Source organism: Hoplias malabaricus, chromosome 4 (genome assembly GCF_029633855.1).
Source record: "Hoplias malabaricus isolate fHopMal1 chromosome 4, fHopMal1.hap1, whole genome shotgun sequence".
In the NCBI taxonomy this organism is placed as follows: Eukaryota; Metazoa; Chordata; class Actinopteri; order Characiformes; family Erythrinidae; genus Hoplias; species Hoplias malabaricus.
In genome coordinates this window covers 36,266,205-36,285,699 of record NC_089803.1, presented here as the reverse complement: position 1 = coordinate 36,285,699, position 19,495 = coordinate 36,266,205, and the positions used below count along the sequence as shown (strand labels likewise).

The window sequence follows — 19,495 nt, the reverse complement described above, 5'->3', positions numbered from 1 at the left end:
AAAAGAGAGTAAGAATCGATTTTATTCGGCAAGTAGGTTCAATTTTATTGGTCAAGTAGGTTCACACATACAACGAATTTTGTTTTGGTTCCAGTAGGTCACAATGCACAACAACTGACAACATTTCAAAGTAGTACTAGATAACAAAATAGCTAACTAACTAAATAAAACACCCGCCCCTCCCACACACACGCAGTCATACCTGTAGACCATATAATGTATGGTGTAATATATTTAGATTAATGTGGTGGCTGTAGTGGCAAAAATAAGACCGATAAGTGAAGTACTACAAGACTAGTCTGAGACATTAGGTACAGAGGATAGTGTTGTGTGAGTGACACATACCAAGATAAATGGAAGTGCAGTATAAAAGTCCTGAAGCTGGAATGCTGAGTGCATTTCTGATATTTAATGTTCAGGAGTGTGATGGCAAGCTTCTATGTAGTCTGGTTGTCCTGATCCTCATTTTGCTAAAGCACCGGCCTGAGGGAAGATATTGTTACAGGTGGTGTTTAGGGTGTGGTTCAGGAAGCATGCAGATCTAGCAGTGTGGGCAGCTTAACACCAATGATCTTCTTTGCAGACCTGATGATACACTGCAGTCTGGGAGTGTCCTGCTTGGTGGCTGAGCTGCCCCACACAATGGACATGGTGATGATAGACTTTATGATGGCTGAACAGCTCCTGGAGAAGATTGGACATCATCACAATGTGGATGGAGTTTTGAGACTTTCTCAAACTGTTTTAACAATGGCATCAGCACAAGCGCATTCTGTGTCTGAAAAGAACATGTACAAAAAAGTATATTTGCTGACATAGTTTGTCACCTTGACAAACTAACCAGGGCACAGGACCAGATTTGTGATGCTCTGATGGCTAGTTAGTTGAACAACACAGACCAAACAGAGCCCAAATTTCAAGGTCTATTCTTGGGTTACATAAAGGCCATGATGGACCAACCAGATTTAGCCCAAGAAACAATGTTATTTTGTCTGGTGTTTGGTGGGTTCCTACAAGCACATTGCTGCTCCTATAGCACTTTACCCTCACAAATTAAGTTTAAAAATTACATGCCATATTCAGTACTCTAGCTATGTGCATTAGTACTTTTATGATTACACTGATTATTTATGGTCAGAAATTATATATTAAAATAAATAATACAAACTTACAAGGTCCACCACACTGCTGCTAATGGCTTTTGTTGTTTTCATCTGAGCAGTAGTGCTGAATGTGCTGACACAGAGGATTATGGGAAATGTTAGGCAGCAAAGGACACATCTACTCTGCTGTCAAAACTCAGCCAAATGGAGGGATATTGCAGAGTTTCTTCCAGAGGATTGTCCTATTAGGCAAGGCAAGGAAAGTTCATTAATAGAGCACCTTTCATACACAAGAGCAATAAAAGAGTCAAAAGAAACAGTACAAAGTAGCTAGGTTAACCCTCTATTGCATAATATATGAAATAATGGAGTAAAAAATATTTGCACACCTTCCATAGAGCACAATGAACAATTATAAAATTAATGTAAAAGAAAGTAATAATGATAATAGGGGGTCGGTAACAAATGTGAATTTTTTAAAATTTTATAGCAAATCACATTTTATGAAAGAATTGATTAAACATACATTTAAAAGATCATTTTACTGACAAAATAATAGTATCAGCTGTCATTTTAGTGGAGGGTTGTTATCTACAAGCAACAATGCACAAAAAAATATATACATTTTTTTAATTAATTCTCAGTCCTGTGTTTAGGCTAAAAAATTCAACAATACATAAAACCAAATGTTTATTGTTCACAAAATTGCTGTAGAGTATTGAAGAACAAACACTGGTGGATCATTTAACGTTAACACGGAAACTACAGACAGGGGTCCAACTCATTCTCACTCTCAACTATTGGCAAAGCCAAAACAGTATCCACTGCCTGACTCCTTTCTCTCCTTATGCAATAAATTGTTGCCGAGTTCATTATCACGCTCGGCGTGACTGTCTGTGAGGAGGTGTGTTCTCTCCGTGTCTGCGTGGGTTACCTGTGGGTGCTCCGATATCCTCCCACGGTCCAAAGACACATATTGGTAGGTGGATTGGCGACTCAAAAAGTGTCACTAGTTGTGAGTATATGTTACCTTGCGAAGGACTGGTGGCCCCTCCAGGGTGTGTTCCTGCCTTGCGCCCAGTGATTCCGGGCAGGCTCTGGACACACCGTGACCATGAAGTGGATAAGGGTTAAAAAGCCATATCTTAGCCTATGCACAGATGAGTACAGATAGATAAAATATCATAAATGTAGTTATTTAACATCAAGAAGAAGGCATATGCTGACAATTATTTCAATATTTCTTAGTCATAGTCAAAGTCATATGATCAAATATAAGCAGTCTACTGGCTTCCTTTGCTTCCTCTTTTTATAATGGGCATTTTTTACTGGTGTATGTTTTTTTGTGATGAGTATGTTTTTGTGATGAATCAAAGACATGTATTAGAGGGTTAAAATCAACTTGTGCAAAATTATGCAAATTAACTGAATTGTGTTTTGTGAACACTGCTTGTGTTTGTGTGTGCATGTCTGAATGTCTCTGTAAGCTTTGTATTCTTGAATTTGGAGGTCATCCCACTTGCAGTATATCTGACATAACTACTGTATATTGGAATTAGTATCCACTAGCAATATATTTTTACAATATAATATATATATTGCTTCAACTGCTGTGTTATCTGGGCACCTTAAATAACATATCACAAGGTCAGTTCACTGTGACCTTACCCAGGATAGAAAAAAAAATTGTTCCTGAAAAATGTTTAGGAATGTTTCTTTCAAATGTGTGCACAAGGCAAAGGAAAGTCTGCAGGGCCTTTTCATAGAAAACAACACCCTAGAGTTTTGCCATTTCACACACCACCTCATGGGGTGTCCAGGATGAACATATTAAATTTGGGGTCATTCTAACCCTTCTACGGAGTGTCGAAAACCCATATATGAATTTGAATGGGAATACGGGTGCTGGTCCTAAAATTAGAATATTATATATAGAATAATGTAATAATAAGTTGCTTTATTTCAGTAATTCCATTCAAAAAGTGAAACTTGTATATTATACTCATTCATTACACACAGACTGATATATTTCAAGTGTTTATTTCTTTTAATTTGATGATTATAACTGACAACTAATGAAAACCCCAAATTCAGTATGTTAGAAAATTAGAATATTGTGAAAAGGTTCAAAATTGAAGACACCTGGTGCCATACAGCTCATTAACTCAAAACACCTGCAAAGGCCTTTAAATGGCCTCTCAGTCTAATTCTGTAGGCTACACAAACATGAGGAAGACTGCTGACTTGACAGTTGTCCAAAAGATGACCATTGACACCTTACAGAAGCAGGGCAAGACACAAAAGATCATTGCTAAAGAGGCTGGCTGTTCACAGAGCTCTGTGTCCAAGCACATTAATAGAGAAGAGAAGGGAAGGAAAAGGTAGAATGGTAGAAAAAAGGTGTACAGGCAATAGGGATGACCACACCCTGGAGAGGATTGTGAAACAAAACCCATTCAAAAATGTGGGGGAGATTCACAAAGACTGGACTGCAGCTGGAGTCAGTGCTTCAAGAACCACCACACACAGATGTATGCAAGACATGGGTTTCAGCTGTCGCATTCCTTGTGTCAAGCCAATTTTCAACAAGAGACAGCGTCAGAAGCGTCTTGTTTCCAAAAAGGACTGGATTGCTGCTAAGTGGTCCAAAGTTATGTTCTCTGATAAAAGAAAATTTCCTTTGGAAATCGAGGTTCCAGAGTCTGGAGGAAGAGAGGAGAGGCACAGAATCCATTTTGCTTGAGGTCCAGTGTAAAGTTTCCACAGTCAGTGATGGTTTTGGGTGCCATGTCATCTGCTGGTGTTGATCCACTGTGTTTTCTGAGGTCCAAGGTCCATGCAGCCGTCTACCAGGATGTTTTAGAGTATGTTTCCTGCTGCTGACCATCTTTATGGAGATGCAGATTTCATTTTCCAACAGGACTTGGCACCTGCGCACAGTGCCAAAGCTACCAGTACCTGGTTTAAGGACCATGGTATCCCTGTTCTTAATTGGCCAGCAAACTCTCCTGACCTTAACCCCATAGAAAATGTATGGGTTATTGTGAAGAGGAAGATGCAATACACTAGACCCAACAATGCAGAAGAGCTGAAGGCCACTATCAGAGCAACCTGGGCTCTCATAACACCTGAGCAGTGCCGCAGACTGATCGACTCCATACCATGTAGCATTGCTGCAGTAATTCAGGCAAAAGGCGCCAAAAAATGTGGTTTGTGGTTGCATACAAACGGCAGATTATCTCCTCACCTTTTGGCACAGGAAGACTGTCAAATGTAAGCACAGATGGTGGCTCAAGAAACAAAGTCTATTCTTCCTAACTCCCTTTTTCCACAGTTGGTAACCCACATTTACCCCCATTTTTGAAATGAGAAGTATTTTAAAATGAGCTGTAAAGTTATTCAAACAGGAATGTTTCCTGTCTTTATTTACATGTATCTAAAGTGCCAGGTATTGCGCCCAGTTATTTTGGGTAAGCTCTGGACCCACCGCTACCCTGAACTGGATAAAGCAGCTACAGACAATGAATGAATGAATGAATGAATAAAGTTTCAGTTAGCTGGTTCCATTTAAAAACAGCAGTGTAGCTAAACACTGCTTCTCCATGTTTAGTTTTCACCTGAGGCAGGACTAACTGACTAGTTCCTAAAGATTTGAGAGCTCTGCTCAGCTTTTACCAATGTAGCAGATCTGATAATACACTGGGCCTACACCATTAAGACATCTACAGGAAGCAACAACATTTTAAGGTTTATTCTGTAACAGACTGTTAAGGATTTTAAAATGGGGTGATGTGATTTTTCTTTTGCTTCTAGTAAGAACTCTGGCAGCTCAATTTGAATTATCTGAAGCTGTTTAATTGCCTTTTTTGCAAGTCCAGTTACACCCATCCTTCTGAGGATGCAACCTGTTTGGAACACCTTTATAGCACCTGTACTTTGTGGTGGAACCATTATAAAAATGAACTGAATTTTGTGAGTTTTCAGCTTTTAAACTCAAGTTTTTTAATTATTCCAATGAACAGGAAATTTGCAGGAGGTGTAATTAACTTGAAATTGTGAGTTATGGCTAGGGGCGGGGCTGCCCACCTTTTTCACTTGTCTGGGGTTTATTTTGGGGGTTTTCATTGTTATGTGCTGTGAGCGTATGAGTAATATATGGGATGTCTAAAGATATTTGGACCTATTAGGTCTTTCTTTGTAATGAGAACTTTGTAATGTGTTATGTCTGAGGCCTCAACCTCAGGGTGTAACAGCAGATTTGGTGAAGTTCTGGCTGAGTCTCTTTGCAAACCGTGACCTATTGCTGCCTGTCACTTGTTCTTATTCTCCGATGTTATTTTCAGAGTTTTAAAAAAGACCATTAAAGGAGCAATCTGTAGGATATTTATTGTACTTAGTCATAAAATGTCCAGGGTGTGTGATCACAGATTAAGGAAACAGTCAAAGCTAAAACACTGCTACCTCTTTTAGCATTACTAAAGCAGTATATTCTCTTTGAGAAGTGCTCAGTCCAGAGCGGAGCTCCTGTGATACTGCCCCCCGAAGTCCATCTAGTCATCCTGCCCTATGTCCAATGATTTTACAGTCCACTGTGTGGCCAGGTCTACAAACAGTGTCCTGCAGCCATGAAATCACTTGCTGAACATAATTAATGTTAAACACAGCAAACAAAAAAATTTGTGTGGTAGATTATTTCTTTGTTGTATCAATGCTTCTTGGCAATAAATCTTATACCACTGGAAAGCCTGTTAATTTGGCTGCCACAATAAAAATTGTGCCACATTTGTAAGGAACATGCATTTGTGAGATGAACAGTAGAGCTGAGTATGTGGGTTATACCCGTGAAAAATTTGCCATATCCTCTCAGCTAATACCAGACAGCTTATTCTGCCATTGACTCTTATGGTGTTTGGTGGACTGGATGATTGAAGTTTAAAGAAACAAGAAATATTGGCAATTTAACAATTTATTCATTTAACAAACAGGAGCCTCAGTAGCGTGTTGAAGAACCATACACAGCCACAACAGCCTGGCACCATCTCCTCATGCTGGTCACCAGCCTGGTCACACACTGCTGTGGGATGGCACCCCATTCTTCAACCAGCATTTGTTGGACGAACAGCACGCCCAAGCTGATCCCTGAAGTGTTCTTGAATAGTTCTTGACAACGGTCGTCACAATAATTAAATTTTTAAAAAAGTAACGATAATACTTTTAACTTAAATTCCTACGCTGGATGGAAAAATTCCATGATTTTCAACAGAGGTAGGTAAATTGAAACAATAAGCAGTAAATCAGCTTGCAGAAAGAATTCAAAGCCAAACTTGACTTAAAGTCATGAGCTGAAATAAATAATCATTGTAACTGGATTTAACTTAGTGTTAATGCAACTTCTGAACTTAAGTTTTTGAGTTGAAGCTGGTGATTTTTTTACAGTGCAGTTGTATTTTAATTATTTTTGTGGTCATTATGAGTCGGAGAGTCAGAATTATGAGACATTTTCTCATTATTATGACTTAGGTTACTAAAATGGGCTTAAATCGGAAAGAGAACATTCACAAAGACGGAACTAATGTTTCTTTCGTTGCAATAATCCAGAAGTACATATGCCCATTTTTCCCCTTTCTGCAGTCATCCGCCATCGACAGCAGAATCCCCACTCTAACATCTCTCCTAAAAGAATCATATAATCGGCTTTAAATCCGCTCTCCGAGTGGGAGAGCTGCGTGTGCTCGGTGAACCGCGCCTCAGACAGGGCTCTCTATCGGGACATTTAAAGGTCAGTATAATTACACAGACGTGAATATTTAGTCCACTCGGGTTGTCAAACGTGGCTACGGTGATGGGCATCAGGTGGCCACACATTACTCTCCCGCCTCATGTCCCACCAGCGTGGTAGACTGTCCCACCGGTTTTTTTTTTGTTTTTTGTTTTTTGAGGGTGATGCATGGCAAGTGATTGGCTACAATTTAAAATCTTGACTTGACATTAAATCATAATACAGAGAGGCTGACCACACTGACGGGAGCTGCCAATCACAGAGTAGAAAGGTGGGGCTTACCCGAAAACGGGTGGAAATTAGGAGACGGTCCGTACACGTCAGAACGACCGTTGGTCTCTGAGGGATTGTAACGGTTCAGCCTCGTCTCTCGTTAATGTTGACGGGTAGCGTGAGGTTTCGTTTCTCAATGGGGCTCAGAAAAAGACTCGAAATGCCGTGGAAAGACATTTGGACCCACTGCGAGACTGTTTCCAACGGTAAATATAACAGTTAGCTACATTTCCTGTAATATAAAGTTGACTTAATGGTTTTATTACCAAGCTACTTTACCTCAGGATGATGTGAGGTCCTACTCAGGTGTGATACAGTGTCACATGGAGTTTTGTGGTGAGGAAAAAATAATGTAGAAGTGAAAGTTAATGTAACGTGTTTAATACTGTATTTTTGTGTTGCTACATTTGCAGCCAAGAAAAAAAAGTTCAGCAATCTCCACAAAGCATTTTGTATTGAAGCATCCAGTTTGATGTCAAAAATCTGTCAAAAATCAAATAAATAACGTAAAATCATAGTTAAAACAGAAGTACAGGACTTAGAAAACAGTATTTTACCTACCCCAATAATACTATACATATATAATCAATAGCCAAAGAGCCCGAACACCATGAGAATATGTAAAAGTACATTTCTTTTTCATTTTTACTTCATTAATAATATTGTGACAACCCTCTTACAAATTCATTTTAAATATATATTTACAATGTATTTTTAAATTATGATTTTAAACCACGTTTGCTAAATTTGTGCTAAGGAAATCTATTTAAGCCAGTGTCAGCAGTGCTTTTGTAAAAAGCTAGTATATATTATTCCTGAAATTTGTTGGCACCTTCTAATTGCGTTTTCTGAGATTCAGCCTTTAAAGAAATAGTTGAAAGAAATATAACACCTCACAGTTGTGGAATCACTTATACACTGTATAATGCACAAAACTATTGGGACACCTAAACAACACCTATGGGTGTTTTGTTACCCCATTGAATATCCATAGAGATTAATATGGAGTTGGTCCCCACTTTACAGCTGCATCAGCTTTTGCTTTTCTGGGAAATCTTTCTACAAGATTTTGGAGTGTGTCTGGGACTTTTGCCCATTCATCCAGAAGATAATTTGTAAGGTCAGACATTAATGTTGTACAAGAGGGCCTGGTTGTAAATCTTCATTCATTCCAAATATGTTCAGTAGGTTTGAGGTCAGGGCTAGACAAGTTCTTTCACAACACTCTCCCCCAACTTGTCTTTATGGACCTTGCTTTGTGCACTGGGGCACTGTAATGTTGAAACAGAAAAGAACCTTGTCCAAAATTTTCTCACAGTGCGGTCAGGCAGGTAACGTTTTCCATGCATTCACCAAACCCATACTCACCCATCAGACTGCCAGAAAGAGAAGCACGATTCCTCACTGCACAGAACACCTACAGAATGCTGGGTCAAGTGCTTTAAACAACTCCACTTGACGCTTGTTATTTTGCTTGGTGATTTAAGGCTTGCATACAGCTGTTTGGCCAGGGAAAACTCATGCCATGAAGCTCCTGGTGCACAGATTTCATGCTGATGTTAATGCCAGAGTTTTGGAACTCTGTAGTTACAGGGTCAGCAGAGCATTGGTGACTTTTGCACACTGTGCACCTCAGCAGTTGGCGACTGGAATGTGTTTAGGAACCACAGCAATTGAACCACCAATATCTAGGAGGGAAGACATTTCACACTGTAATTTCTTAAGGGGTTAACACTACTATTAAAATGTTGAGGACAACAGAGAGAAGTCAAAACTGGTGGAAGAGAATTGTGGCTATTTTCACTTACATATGATGCCTGTCAGTTTTAGAAAGCTAGACGTTCAGCATAACTTGTAAAAAAGTGCAGACATAAGAGCAAGAATGGGAGTTGCCAGCTGAGTAGATTCTCCCCAATATTTTGCTTATATGTAATTTAAAAAATTATAGTTTTATTAATATGCATCGATTCCAGTACATGAGCAGTTAATGTTTCCAAGTTTTATGATAAAAGGGGTACAGAATTATGCCATGTCTTTCTACATGAATTCAGAACATTTGACAAAACATTTACAAAATACTTTTGTCACATAAACCTCATCAGTACCACATGTGTTGTTGACAGACAATCACTATTAAGCTATCTGGGTGAATTTGGACAGCTAAGAAATTCAATCCCGATGGAGACAGTAGCACGGTAATGAAATGTGTCAACACATCTGCTCTTCTGCATGATAGCTGAGTAAGAGTGAAGACCAGGTTCCTGTTTCAGTGCTGTATTACTCAGCCACTGCTCATTAAGCAGAGAAGATGGATTGTTGTCTTTAAAGAAAAGATTGACCTTTTAAGTTAGGCTGCTCATCTCAGCTCATGTCTCACTATTTCATTGACATCTGTAGCTTGGTAAGTTGACAAGTACTGAATACTGGATTATTGGTGGAATAAACTTCTTGTTATTTTAGTCCTGCTCTGTAGACAACAAAAAGTTCATCTATTCAACTTTTTTTAATCTACTGTATTTAGTAATGATTATTTTCTGTATTATTTTCTCTTAAATCTTTGTTTCACCAGGCTAGTAACATTGTGATTACAGCTTCTTTTACAAGTAAACACTGACCAAAATTGCACACAACACTCAACAGACCCACCAATAAACAAGAAACAGTTGTAAATGAACAAATAACAAGCAAAAATGACGATACAGTTCTTTAACAACTATTTCAGAATTTGTGATCCAGTACTCTAATCAGTATATATCCAATTTCAGATAATTTTCCTGGTCATACCAAGTTGATAAAGCACTTGCCATATTTAGATAATACATCTGTGTTATTAAATTCAATAAAACCAATGAAATGCAAATTGGATGACCTTTTAGTTATTTAATTCAATATTGATATATGTAAAGAAAATCTGATCAGTAAAAAACTAGATGCTCATTTAGCAATGATGAACTTTACTTCTAGAATGTGTTTTGAGTCTTAAAATAATATGATAAAAATGAGGAGTCCAGGTAATGCAATGACATCTTTGAGGCATGCTTTTAAAAGATTGCCATAATCTAAAAAATATAGTACAATTTTAGGAAAACATACATACATATTTATAACATCACCTTCTAAAAACATTTGGCTTTTGCTAATTGCTCAGTTATACAAATGTTCATACATTACCCTGTAACAAATTCAGATGATTTGAAGGGATCTCCTATGCTGGATGTGTCACATCGACACCTCAGATATTCTTTCTCCATGTAATGTTTGGTCTTGTAATCCCCCATTTATCTTCATGCAATATTAACAGAGCTGAATCTCTCTGGAGATTCTGTTTGTTCCTCATACTCCTTATTTACATGCACTAACATCCAGACCACAGGGCTTGTTAAGTTTCATGTGCCTAGTGAAAATGCAGATTTTTATTGAGCCATTATGATCTTATTAATTGGTGTGAACGAGGGATGGGTGGTATGCACATTTTTCATACCATCAAACAGTCTCAAAATATTGTCAGGGTATTACTGTGGGTTAGGGGTGCACTGTCAGGCTGTGTGGGCCTCATATCTGTGAGTGTGGGTGGAATGAATGCTTTTTTCAATGCTGGGTAGTCTGCTGACAGTGCAAACCGACATGCGTTGACAATTAAAAACACGTTTCTGAAAGAGCAAATTCAATGACGTGCTGGAGGAACAGAAAAGTTTGAAAATAAACTAAATATGACTCAGGTTCTACACTGCACAGAAGCATAGCTGATCAGCAAACAGGCACATGTGGTTTAGCACACCACAGCAGATGGTTTTCCAACGAACTGTGGGCCAAAACACACATGTTTAGAGGATAAAACCTCATACCTGTGAAAACAAAGTTGACTGAAGGGTTTCTGAGTATTTTGTCTGTTTTCAGCTTCCTTCTTCTTCGTTTAAACCAAACTTTTAGCAAAAGTCACAACTGGGCTTATGTTTTTTCCCCTCTTGTTTTAGCCTGTGACATCACCGGTCATCAAGCTCCTAATGCACCTTCTCCTTGTGGCTCTCTTAAGTCCACACAAATGTACCTTATGGCCTTGTACTTAAAGATACAGAACAGACCACACCACAAACACATACCGCCCTCATTTTGAGATACGTCCACATTTTCAGATACCGCAGAATATGGTTTTACCATTGTGCCACCCAAACCTAGTGTAAACAAAGCACGCATGAATCTGTGTACTGACAGTTTGTTCTGAGATGTTGTTACATATGACTGATGTACTGCAGAACTGATAAATGTTAAGCGGGGATGCACTTACAAGAACGTTAGAAGGGGCCATTAACTATTTCAAATTTTACTATGTTTAGTATCATGGTGTAAGTAATGGATATAAGAAGTTAATCACCAATTGCACCAACATATTTTTAAAATGCATTTTTAGACTGTAGCCTTCTTCAATGTTGATGTGAAGTATTTGGTATTGGTTTCCATTTTTACTTTCACAGGTATGGAGGCCTGAGTGATAAGTCCAGTGCTGGGCACGTGTAAACATTTGAGCAGTGATATCTCAGCCTCCTTCATAACACACTGGTTCAAACAAAAAACCAACAGGCTTAAAAACTTCCCACCATGGGAGAGAGGCGGGGGCGTCCCACCCCTGTCTTGAGTAGGTCTCGGCGTTTCGGCTGGTCCAGCAGCTGTGACAGTAGTGGACCGAAGAGTGGCGGCCCAAATGGTCACTCTTTCGGAGGACCGAGCTCAGAGTGCAGCCTGGAGGAGGCAGCAGCACCCGCCGAGGAGCCACCAGTGGACAGCTCATGCTACTCTCCTGTTTCAGTGGAACTGGAGCCTGTGGTGAATAATGGATCAGGCGTCCCCGGTCCTCCGGGTGGACACACAAAAGAGGCAGCCGTGCACAGAGAGTACGTCCAGCCGCACTCCTGCTCCTCCCTCTCCCTATACAGCGGTGCGGTCAGCGGAGAGCCAGTGCGCGGGCTGCCCAGCCCCGCTTCCTCTCACTTCACACACAGCCCCTACCAAGCCAAGACTAGCATGCAGGGTGATGTCTACAACTTCTTAGAGAGACCTGCAGGCCTAAAATGCTTCCTGTACCATTTTCTAGTGTGAGTACATTTGCCTCTCATTTACATTTTAGATATACTCTATAAATGTCCAGTGTGTCTAGTTCATTTTTGTTTTTAATTGGTAGTATTAAATGTGTTTGGGAAGGAGTTTGCCCAGAAACCATATAAATTGTAACATATCATTGTTATTTATTTCTGTTATGTTTACAATAGACAAATCTTTTCACATTTTCAGTAATCATATGCCTTTTCACCTGTTGATTCCCCATTTTGTCGTATGCTTATAGATTCAGTTAATTGTGTATTTAATATCACGTCCAAAATCCCGTTATGAAAAATATATCTAAACAAAACTTTAAAGAGCTGTTTGTGAGCAAGGTTACTGTCAAAATTATATTTTTATTCCCCATTGATATGTACAGTATTTAAGTAAAGATTGAGAATATTTCATCCTTTTTGTCTTGCATATTCTTAAAAATGTTTCTCAATTGTAGATGGCTATTGTCCCAACAATTAAGTAATTACAGTTAAAGCTGCAGGGTGTAAAGAATATGCGTCAGTTCTCAGTAACTAAAGAAGCACCTCCTTCAACCACAGGTATCTGTGTGTGTGTCTAAGACTACAAGAAAAGCAGGTCATTGTGATCCTGATAGCTCAGTCTATGAGCCTCAGTGACCGCTCTTTGCAGTCAGGGGAGGCTAGGTCATGCATGACACATGCCAGGCTTATTTTTTATCAGGCCTGAGAATAATTAAATGCTTTTAATCTGGAACTGTATTCATAAAGCCTTTCACTTCAAATTAGTAGAACTTTGTTGCTCATAACCATGATTAACATATATATTAAATGTTTTATTATTTATCATAATATGTTCGTAATAAGTATTACAAGTAAATATTGCAAACTCGGACATTGAACAAAAAATGCAATACAAACAATAATTTGTAATTAGTTGATTTAATTGAATATTTATTTAGCAGACAAAAGGACAAAGAGCAGATTTCCAGTTTTCAATCATGAACTTAATTCTATTGTTTAAATATAAACAAATTTAGAAAATATATATATTTTGTATATATATATATATATATATATATATATGTTTTTTTTCTTTTCTTTTTTTTGTATTTTAACAGAATGTCCAAACTTTTCTATAAATATGATTTGTGAAGATTATTTGAAAAATAATAACCCTGATGAATTATGAACTGTAGCTTCATGGATAATTACTATGCATTGCTTCACATAATTTTAATAATCGAATGGTAAAAGATGTGCTGTCTGTTCTTAGGCTTGCCATTATGTAAATATGGAAACTAAATTACCTGGTGCCCTCTGTCCTATGCTGCGCATGTGGGTGTTTGCCTGACATGGCAGTCTAATAACCTTCCCTCTCTCTGGTAACTGAACCTCTAGTGCAGCAGCACATTGAGGTGAACCTGATATCAACCTTTTACAAAATTAAACCCCTCTGATTGACGCTTTGCCCTGCTCCTTTAACTAACTCTTACTTGCTGATGGTTATCAATGCCTGGCCCTTTTTCTCCATTCTTGGTCCAGCTGCCAGACTTGAAGTGGGTCTATAAAGCCTCAGTGCCTTGGCCTGGACAGACTAATGGCTTGTCTGCTTATCTGGATAGACCCATGCATAGAATAATTTGTGTCACAGGTCTGGGCTTCTATATCAGCTCAACACATCCATTGTCTTGTAAGATTGAAGATGTTGCTTGGCAGGACCAGATAATGGTTACAGCGATATTGTCCTCATAAAGAGGTCTTCTGTATGTATTTTGGGACAAAAATGTGAAATTAAATTTCAAGAAAGAAAGAAATTTCTTCCTTCTTTCCTAACTGACATTCATATATAAAAATAATATTTTTCATTTTTGTTATTTTTATATGGTTTTATTCCTCCAATCTCAGTTTGTGTGTGGCAGTCCGCTCCTGAGTTATCAAAAGGGAGTGTTACTGTGCATCCGTATGGGTGTTATGCACACCAGAATTTCCACTGTACTGCATGTCTCAGTAGGGTAGAAACAGACAAAACCCTGTAGTTAACACACAATGAGTGAAACTGGGCCTGTCCCCAACATTCTTTTGCATTGTTGACACCCTTTTATTCCTTGAGGCTGACAGATGTGTGCAGAAACACCCACTTACTTTTGTTTTGGACATTTGGTGCCATGTATATAAGCTTCCACATGCTGCCATTAATGGCACAGCCACATTTTCAAGACTTCAGACATATTTAAAGTAGTTTAAATTTAATCAGGGACATCTCTTGACACTCAGGCAGCTGGAATCCGGACTGGCATTAACTTGCACCAATAGAAACCGTGTGTGGAAACATAACATATAGGTTACTTCTACTATAAACTGTCCTGGTCTGAATGAATGAGAGTGTATGTGAATGAATGTCTTTATGTGGAAATATAGTGAACCTGGTAAGAGAATCAGATATATTCATGTTTTGTAAGCCTTACTAATGCACAAGCTAGCTTGACAGAATTTACCTCGACACTCAAAAAGGCCTCATCCATCACTGCTGTGTGCAATAGGCTATTCCTTGCATATAACTTAACAGTCAAAAAGTCAGAACCCCACAGTGGTTTGTAATGGCTTGGCATATTAAAACATAATTTAGTTGTTGAGATGGTCATCGGAGGAGTGTGCATATTGTGCACTTTACAGTAGCTTCAATCATAGATTTGGAACTATATATTTTATTAATATAACTTCACGGAGTAAAAAAATGTAAGTTAACATGCTCTGTACATTTATTATATTTATATGTATATTTACTAAAAATATATATTTTATATAATTTATGTTTTATTTATTGCTTTAAAAAAGAATCTGTAACTTACTTGTTCAGTTTCAGTTTGGTGTGTTCTCCCTGTGTCCGCTTGAGTTTCCTTTGAGTGTTCAGGTTACCTCCCACAGTCTAAAACAAACTCATACTGATTTCGCTGTTCAAAATGTTCCTATAGGTGTTGGTGTCTGAATGAATGTATGAGTGTGCAGTGCCCTGTCTCTGTTGTGTTCCGCTCTTGCGCCCAATGATCCACATCAGTGGTACCTTCACACATTTGCACTTCACCCATTCAGTGGGCACTGATGAACCCCCAAACCACGATATGGTTGCCTGTTGCTTCTTTTGCTGATGACAATGTTGATGGTTATTTTTGGCAGCAAGAACTCAACATTTGTTTTTTACCAAAATCAAAATGTAATATGGATTCATCTAACCACAGCACATATTCTACTCTTTTTCCGACCATCTGAGGTGAGCTTAGGCATGAGAACATGGCTGGGATTTGGCATACAAATTAAATTTGACTTTGTCCTAGAGTTTCAGATTGCATGTTTTGATGCTGTGGCAGACTGTTCTTCAAGTATCCTGAAGGCCACGAGCCTAAATTTATCACAGTAGCATGACAAATGGTTTCTCATACAATGTTGTCTAAGTGCTTAACCTCCTGCACATCTAAAAGTGGTTTGTAGCTTTGCCTGACACAGATCAAATTTCTCTGTATTTTCTTTATCTTTCCCTGTATTGAGAAGAGTTCTTTTTTTGGGTGTGTGGCAGGCATCAAAAACTCTTTGGTTTACAAAATATAATCAAGAATTTGTGTGTGTGTGTGTTTGTGTGTTTGTGTGTTTGTGTGTGTGTGTGTGTGTCTTCCTGTGAAGGACTGGCTTCCCCTCCAGGGGGTGATCCTGCCTTACACCCAATGTTTCTGGATAGGCTCCGGACCCACTGCAACCATGAACTAGATAAGAGATTACAGACAATGAATGAATGAATGAGTGGTCAGCCAGAACTTTTCATTATACTACTGAAATTTATATAGAAAAATATATAGATTCAAGAGGAGTATCAAATCACAGATGCTTGTTTTTACTACATTTTACAAAAAAATTCAGATTTCTCTGGAATCTGTGTTTGTATATAATTGCAATTATTTGAGCTGAACACAATAATTTAAGCATTCAAGCCAAGCAGCTTTTTCCACCATAAGTACTTTCAGTTTTTACAACAACAGAATTTGAATGAAGAGTCATGGTGTGGCAGATTCTTGCTGCGCAGAAATAATATATGTCAACAGAATCAGAACTTTCTTTTTGTTTTTGTTGGACCTGTTTTTTCTTTTTATTTAATTACATTTTATTTTTTCCAGACTGAGTATGAGATTATTCAAAGCATTGTTTTACATTCTTATAAGATTTTGCTTGTTTTGTTAAGTCTGACCAACTGTAAACAAACTGAATATGTTAATTATGTCATTGACAGATCATGTTATTAACAAAGGTTGATGTAGAAATGGTGACTGCCTGTCAAACTGTGGAAAGAGGTTAACCATTGCATCCATTTAGTCTAAAAAAGGAAAATGTTTTGGTGAAAGGAAGTTGGAGCTGCTCACAACTCTGACACATTGATTTTAATTCCAAATGCAGCCTTGAACAGTTGTACTGCAACTTAGGACATTTTTAATTAAGGTCTAGGCTATACAAGTGTAAGACTCAATCATTGCTATTGCTCACTTTCTTTATATAAAACACATATGAATATATATATTTTTCAGAAAATACTTGCTTACCTGTTAAAGAGAATATAAGCCAATTCTGGATCTGTATTGTTGTGCTGCTTCTTCTAAGCTGCCTTAGTTTTTCAAATACATGGCCAGTGTTTTCTCTAATTTTACTTTGGACTTTTGTCATAGAGATTTTTAGAAGGACACTTTCTCTGTTTGTTTGGTTACTTCACGGCTGAAGTGTGAAGCTATGTTTGTGTCTGTTATTGTGTGTACCTGGCAATCTGGCATGTTTGGACTGTAATTTGATTGAGCAGAGGGTGGGATCTCAGGTCAAAACACCAATAGAGCTCCTCTCCAGACTGGGCAATTCTCAAAGAGAATGTATCTCAGGGATGCCAGTGCTTCAGCTTAGCCTGTTTCCTTAATCTTTGATCACACACCCTGGACATTTTATGATTGAGTATGGTAAATATATTGGAGATTGCACCTTTAATAAAATTATGTCCCTACTTCAGGTTCAGTTTATAACACTCTAGAAAAAAATCAAATAAAATCTAGCCAAATATTGTCCTCCTATAGTTACTATTCTTTGCCTAAAGAGCAAATGAGAAATCACATTAAGCTTTATTAAATACTCTATAGAAGCCCATTAAAAATGGTTTAAAGCATTAGCCTAACACACTCAGATTTCTCATAAGTATTATATTCATAAACATAATTTCAAATTAATCAGGTCCCCAGAGTAATGTATCATAATTAACAGCTTATCTACATAGCACATTTAATGCCTTTTTGTTTATATTGTTTAGATTCTATAGATAGATGTGAACAATCTGGACTTGTTTATAAAAAGGACAAATCCATCACAGAGCATCACACACTCACACATTCACTCACACCAATGGATGTTTTTGCACAACCAGTTCCCTGAACAAAATGGTATTTATTTATTATAATTATTTTAGGAAAATATTCACACTACATGGTCATATCATTCTGCTCTTTTAATTAAATCTAACAAGTTTATTTATTTCATATTTTTAAGTTGTTATTTTAAGACCATAATTTTTTGATGGCTACTACCAAATCTTCATAAAATGAGGCATGCTTTGTGTAAATTGTACATAATTAATTTAAATGATATGTAGGCAGGGCTCATGCAATGAAGCTGATTCATCGACTTCACAATTTTTTAAAAATGGCGGTACGGTGGCGCAGCAGGTAGTGTCACAGTCACACAGCTTCAGGGACCTGGAAGTTTTGGGTTCAAATCCCGCTCCGGGTGACTATTTGGGGTTTTTCCCCATGTCTGCGTGGGTTTCCTCCCATGGTCCAAAAACACATGTTGGTAGGTGGATTGGCAACTTGAACGTGTCCCTAGGTGAGTGAATGTGGGTCGCCTTGTGAAGGACTGGCGCCCCCTTCAGGGCGTGTTCCTACCTCGTGCCTAATGATTCTCTGTAGGTTCCGGACCCACCACGACCCTGAACTGGACAAGCAGTTACAGACAATGAATGAATACTCAGAACCCCAATATATGAATCTCAAAATTAAAAACCAAATATGTATCCAATGAATGAATTTCCAAATAGCTGGGTATTTAGGGCCAGCCCTACAAATCTGTGACCATTTTTAAGCATCTTCAATGATTAAAGGGTCATTGTAATAATGGCAGTGTTACAACCCAGTCTAGGATTGAGGCGTAACAGTATAAGGTATGTGTTAGAATTAATGTATGGGAAATGAATAACTGTAACAAAGATGAGAATGTGGACAAAAGTGTGGAAAAAAAAGACACAAACGGAAATACAGAATGTATACTGAATAGAATATATATTGTATATGTGATATTTACATTGAACACCAGTTACACAAACACCATTTACACAAACACCAGTGAACTTCGGGATGGCCTTATGCCGACAAAAATAACAAACAAACACCCCACCTAACTGACCCACAGACAACTCTAACTTACCCAAGTGAATCAAAAAGGAAACAAAAGACAACGTCTTACCTCACTCCCTGTGTATATACAAAAACACACACAAAGCCCACAACCAAACAAACGGCAGTCTAACATCAGTAACCAAAAGGGGCAAAAACAAACTCGTAGTCTTGAATAGGAATGTCACAAACAAGAAAACACACAGAATTCAATATACACAACGAAATCACAAAACACAGAGCACAAAACATGGCTGACTAGCAGTGTACACACAGACATACATATTTATGTATTTATTTATTACAGTAGGGTGGCACGGTGACGCAGCAGGTAGTGTCGCAGTCACACAGCTCCAGGGGCCTGGAGGTTGTGGGTTCGATTCCCGCTCCGGGTGTCCGCGTGGGTTTCCTCTGAGTGGTCAGGTTTCCTCCCACAGTTCAAAAACACACGTTGGTAGGTGGATTGGCGACTCAAAAGTGTCCGTAGGTGTGAGTGTGTGAGTGAATGTGTGTGTGTGTGTTTGTCTGTGTTGCCCTGTTAAGGACGGGCGCCCCCTCCAGGGTGTATTCCCGCCTTGCGCCCAATGATTCCAAGTAGGCTCTAGACCCACCGCGACCCTGAATTGGATAAGCGGTTACAGATAATGAACAAATGAATGAATGTATTACAGTATTTATGATTACCGCCGAGATGACACAGAGGAAACTGTGACAGACAGAACACATGGACTGGACTTTGGAATGGACTCATTGACGCTGAACAAATACATGAACTGGAATCTTGAATGAACTCTAGACGGATGA

General features: G+C 38.4%; 1 protein-coding gene across 4 annotated transcripts in view; it reads left to right on the top strand.

Moving 5' to 3' along the window:
- The first annotated feature begins 7,224 nt into the window (after window positions 1-7,224).
- The window catches only part of kcnq1.2 (potassium voltage-gated channel, KQT-like subfamily, member 1.2), a 149,238-nt gene continuing 136,967 nt past the window's right edge, over window positions 7,225-19,495 (top strand). For all 4 annotated transcript variants that reach the window (XM_066667394.1, XM_066667395.1, XM_066667393.1 and 1 more), the window contains exons 1-2: window positions 7,225-7,361; window positions 11,628-12,245. In XM_066667394.1, the coding sequence (XP_066523491.1) occupies window positions 11,752-12,245 (494 nt within the window). In that variant the 5' untranslated portion in view covers window positions 7,225-7,361; window positions 11,628-11,751. The remainder of the gene's footprint in view (window positions 7,362-11,627; window positions 12,246-19,495) is intronic.